General features: G+C 48.0%; 1 protein-coding gene across 2 annotated transcripts; it reads right to left on the reverse strand.

Moving 5' to 3' along the window:
* Positions 1-1,941: 1,941 nt before the first annotated feature.
* On the reverse strand, positions 1,942-4,949 carry LOC134476153 (igE-binding protein-like). Of its 2 annotated transcripts, none has more exons than XM_063249393.1 (2): positions 2,843-4,949; positions 1,942-2,704 (listed from the first exon to the last, which is right to left on the reverse strand). In XM_063249393.1, the coding sequence occupies exon 1, from the start codon at positions 4,711-4,713 to the stop codon at positions 3,394-3,396; it is 1,320 nt and encodes a 439-aa protein (XP_063105463.1). In that variant the 5' UTR covers positions 4,714-4,949; the 3' UTR covers positions 1,942-2,704; positions 2,843-3,393. The 2 variants fall into 2 exon arrangements, with proteins under 2 accessions (XP_063105463.1, XP_063105464.1); XM_063249394.1 differs by having other exon boundaries at positions 1,942-2,718.
* Between the last annotated feature and the right edge of the window lie 453 nt (positions 4,950-5,402).

Below are 5,402 nucleotides of genomic sequence, written 5' to 3' on the forward strand. Positions count from 1 at the left end.
GTGGGAGGGGCAGCTCAAACCTGCAGGCATATGGTGACTACTGGTGACCCCAGAAGCCACTACAAAGAAATGAACCAGTGGAAAGGAGTGGTGGATATAAAGGATTGCAGTGGCTGGTGAGTCATTTGGGTTCAGACATCCCCCAAGAGAGGGCAACTGACCAATCACCATTTCAAAGAGGAGCCAGCTGAGCTCAGAACTCAGAGCAGCTGCAGGTTGGCCCCATCCAGTAGCTCCCAGTGTCAGGCTGAGGCAGAGCCAAACTCAAATCAGCAGGTCTAGGAGCTGAGTGCAAGGGGGCAGGAGGCTCACAGTGTGCTGCCAGCTGAACAACACAGGTCCAGGCTCACAGCCCACAACCAGCCTGAACTTCAATGGCACTAAAGGTGCAGGTTTTCTGGGATTAATTGAGACAGACTGATGCTCTGCCTGCCAACTCCACATATCTAAGAGTAGAGACATACTATGAAGGAGACTTTTTTCCTTTCTTTTCCTTTCCTTTTTTCCTTATTTGTTTTTGTTTTTACATGTATGTGAATGCTGTCTCAAGTTTTCTGCTCCTTGTTGTTTTGTTCTGTCCTTTTCATCTCTTCCCTCTCTCTTTTCTGCCTGTCTTCTTCACAAGTTTCCCAAAGTTCATTTGATCTCCCTTGGTCCTCCAGTCTTTCTTCCAATCTCTTTCTCTTCTTCTATTTCTCTGTTTTTTCCCCCCAACTCATTTTACATTTTCTCCCCCAAAGGTAAAATTACCATATTAAGGGAATATTTACTGTGTACAATGTCCTAGTTTGTTTGAGATTTTTGTTATATTACAACCAATTTAGTTCATAATGGCTAAAGGTGGCCAATTAAGTTACCACAGTGTGTCATTTTCTAAGCTGTGTTTGATGCTATTCTTATCACTGATTGTACTACTTTAGCCAAGATGACATAATTGTTCTAATCAACTGTTTTTGTTGGGCATACGAATGCTGAAATTGCCTGAGGGTCATAAACAGTACTAGAGCTCAAAGCCAAAGAACCAAGGTTAGGCCACATATGTAGCAACTTTTATTTCCAATGAAATGAAGAGGTAACATCTTACAACACACTCAAAACCCAAAAGCCAGCTACACACCTCTGAAAATTAGCCATTTCCTAAGTGTTCTCAATACTGGCAATAAAACTACTTGCCATAAGCAATTTACAAGCATCAACCCAAGAATTAAACTAAAAAGAAAAAAAAGAAGAAAGTGAGAAGACATGGAAGCAAGATATAAACCCAGATTTCCAGCTCACCAAAGGCAAGTCCAGGGTCAAAGAGGTGGAACAATCTGAAACCCATGCACATGGACTCTCTGAAGTGGTAGCAGTGGAAGTAACAAAGCAGATGAAAGAGGCTCTAGAGAAAAATCAACTAAGAAATAACTTCTCAGAGAACTACAGAGATGGTAACCAAAATGAAGGATGTGGTTAGTGAATCTAGAGAAGACACATATATTTTTTAAAATAGAGGAGCTTAGGAAAGTGATGGAAACCATGAATGCCCAATATAGGGAAGAAATAAAATCCTTAAAACAAATGCAAACAAATAAACAAGAGATTAAAATTCCATTAAAAGTATACACAGCAAAATGAACCAACATGAGGACAGAATATCAAATCTATAAGTCAGGATTGAAGTTAGTGATCAGGAAAAGAAAGATTTCTTAAAAATAATAAGGGATCATGAAAAACTAAACCAACAGATTCTAGATAAAAGAATAACATAAGCTTGGTCAGAATTAATGAAAAAGCAGGAAATAGTGAAAATGGTATTCTAAAAAACTGTTCATGGAAGTAGTGGCAGAAAGTTTCAAACATGGAAAAACAATTTCACATAAAGATAAGTAAGTTACATAGAAGTCCAGTTACCCATTGACTGGCGCAGCTCCAACGAAACAGAAGACAGGAAACGCTTTTGTGGACGACAGTTAACTGCTAGTTTATTTACGCGGGCTCTGGTTTATATATTTGGCTGTGACCAATCACAGGCTGCCACAAGGAAGCAGGGCGGGAATGGGATGTAGGCTCTGGCTACTATATCCAGCTGTGGCCAATCAGGAGTTGCCACAGAGTACAGAGTGAGCGCGGGGTGCGCACGGGTTGGCTAATTTAAAGAGGGACGTAGCGCATTGCGGAAGCTGGCGTGGTCCTTAGTCCCGGCTGGGGTATGGTATGTTGAGCGCCTGCGCCCAACATCTCCCCCTTTCTTTATAACTGACGCAGGGTCTCCAGAGGTCGGTGGCCCTCGTGAGGTGTCACGCTGCAGTCATGACAGTGCCTCACTACTCGTTGGTGCTCTTTTGGAGGGGGCGGGAGTATTATTTTATGAGCCCAACCCGCGTGCTCACCAACATGGGGACCGGGGTGTCTCCTGGCCAAGGACGACACCCCCTGCGATGCTTTGCTCCACACCTGCGTCACAGCATGGCGAGCCATGCTGCCAGGCTTTGACCAGATTCCATGATCAGCAGTGCTTGTTTGATACTTTGTCCCTATTCCTTTGTCTGCGAATCCGACAGAGCAGAAGTAGACTGCTGAATGCGGCAAGTGTAGTCATGGTAGCCAGAGCCCCTATTCCTGCCCATTCCTTTATGAAAGCCAATTGGAGAGTTGGCCTGAGCTGGATCACAGGAAACTCGTCTGAGTCCGCCATAACTGGAATCGGTGCGAACTGGAGTACCTGCATAACAACAGCTGAAAGTGCACTGTTATCCCAACATTATAACATATAACAGGTTGCGGTGGAGCAATTTAGAAAAGTCATTGGCTGCAAGGACCGTACGAGATGCGAGAAGGAAGGGAAAAGGAGGCTACTAACCAGGGGAGTTGGCCAAGGTGCCATAGTTAATGGGAGTTGTGGGTGTGCTTGCTTGGTCTGGCTTGTGAGGCTCCTGTTGGTTCCCCTGTTCTGTGGTTGACGTTTCCTCTGGGTCGGGGTCTGGTGGTTTGCAGGGATGTATCAGGCATTCCGGGACCCAGACAGGTTCGCTGCCTTCTTCCTGCGGGAAGATACAGACCGCCCCTCTCGCCCAACTAAGTACTGGGCTGGGGCCTCTCCACACCCCATGCAGGAGGTCTTTCCAGCGTACCCAACCATGTTTGGGTGCGACAGGGTTGGCATGTAGCTGTGCTGGCGTGGATCCTTGTGGGTTGATGTTTACAAAATTGTAAGTGAAGAGGGCAAGATTTAGTCTGGCCCTAGGTGTCATGCCCTGGGCAATACCCTCCTTTTGTTTAAACAGAATAGACTTGAGGGTTTGATATGGCCTAACTTTAATTGCTCTTGAATAAGTTTGGATGCGGCTTCTGCTTTGTCTCGTGGTAGGGCCGTCAACAATGGCAAGCCCCGACTCCTGCCAAGTTAACGAACTATACCTGGTGCTGACCCAGAGCAGCTGTGAGCTGCTTAATGAGCGGCATGGCTGTCTCTGTGTCTCTAAAAATTCTCCCTGCCGCCTCCATCATGCAGGCCACAAAATCTGAAAAAGGCTCGCTCGGGCCCTGCAAAATTTTTGTCAAGTGGCCTGAGACTTCTCCCCTAGCCGAGACCCGTTTCCATGCTTGTATGGCTATTCTATTTATCTGTGCATACACCTCTTGTGGAAATATCAGCTGGTTATTGAGATACTGCCCTTGTCCTAATAACATATCCGCGTTCCAGGCGGCCTGATTGTTCTGGGCATTAGCTTGGCCCTGTTCTGTGGCAAGTTCAACATTCCAAGCTTTCCAATCAAGATATTGGCCTGGGCTGAGCACTGCCTTGCACAAACTGGCCCAATCAGCAGGTGTCATGGCATTTCCTGCCAGGGCTTCTACTAGGGACAGGGTATACGCCCCATTAACACCGTACATGGTGCTGGCCTCCTTAAGATGCTTTATCGCCTTCATATCTATAGGCAGGTGGGCTCTGTTTCCCTGAGCATCTACAGCAACCGGAAAAGCCTGGAGAAAACGGCCTAGGCCTCCTGGGTCCTCTCTTTTGACTTGATGCCAAAGGTCTTCCTGGAATGTCCCAGGGGACATCTGGACCCGTTGCGGACAGCTACATAGCTGATGGCAGGGTCTCTGGTGGGCATGATAATCTGGCGGGTCGGGAGGTAGAGCCATAGGTCTTATACGGGGTGGCCCTGGGATCCCGTACTCGCTTTCATTGACCCATTTACTCTGAGAAATCCTGCGTTGCAGCTCATTTATGGCCTCAGAGTAGGGCCCTCTCAGCTGTGTGTGTGTGACTTCCCCTCTTTCGGTGGTGTCTGCATCCACCATTTTGTATACTTCTCCTTCCTCCCCCTCATTATCTGACGAGTCTGGGTTGGGTGGGGTCACCTCGCCTGCGGCACTGGACTCGCGAGATTGCTCGCGGGAGGATTCTGCCTGATGGTAATCAAGCGCCATGGCGCCAGCCCTTATATGGTCACGACAAGAGGTGTCTGCAAGGCAGCTTCTCACCACTGCCCAAAGGGGTCTGACTCCTGGCTCCAGGAGGCCATTTTCTACTGCAAAGTCAAGATCTCTCCCTAATTTATCCCAGCTGGGGATGGTAATGGACCCCGTGGGACCAAACCAAGGTGCTACCTTATCGACCTGATTGAGAAAGTTTTGAATTTGTTCTCGTTTCATTTGTAATCCCTTTTCTCTCAGTAAGTCGCTTAAGGCGACTGACAGTGGCTGAGTAGCCGTGTTACCCATGTTAACCAGAATTTCAAGAGTTTCTTTTTATTTTATATTTTTCTTTCTTTTTTTTTTTTTTTTTATATAGGGACAGCTTAGTCCCCGCGCCCCTTTACGGCGCCCCCAAAACCGGCCTCTTTACGGCCCCCGGAACTCTCTTTACGAGTTCCTGACCCTTGCGACGCGTCCGCCCAAGGTTGCCCAATAGCCCCCGCTATACAGCCCTGTTGCGTAGCCCCCGCTACCAACGTTGAGCAGTTTAACCTGTCAGCCCCCGCCCGCCAAGTAGCCCCCGCTATTGGCACTTGACGATTTTACCTGTTCGTCTCTGTTCCGTCGGAGAGAGAGGTTCGTTCCCGTACTGTTGGAGAGAGGGTCTCAGCGTTCCGGGCTCCCCGTACGGGCCACCAGTTGACTGGCACAGCTCCAACAAAACAGAAGACAGGAAACGCTTTTGTGGACGACAGTTAACTGCTAGTTTATTTACGCGGGCTCTGGTTTATATATTTGGCCGTGACCAATCACAGGCTGCCACAAGGAAGCAGGGCGGGAATGGGATGTAGGCTCTGGCTACTATATCCAGCTGTGGCCAATCAGGAGTTGCCACAGAGTACAGAGTGAGCGCGGGGTGCGCACGGGTTGGCTAATTTAAAGAGGGACGTAGCGCATTGCGGAAGCTGGCGTGGTCCTTAATCCCGGCTGGGGTA

Source organism: Cavia porcellus, unplaced genomic scaffold (genome assembly GCF_034190915.1).
Source record: "Cavia porcellus strain 051 isolate PalLab524CR breed Dunkin Hartley unplaced genomic scaffold, mCavPor4.1 scaffold_5, whole genome shotgun sequence".
Classification (NCBI taxonomy): Eukaryota; Metazoa; Chordata; class Mammalia; order Rodentia; family Caviidae; genus Cavia; species Cavia porcellus.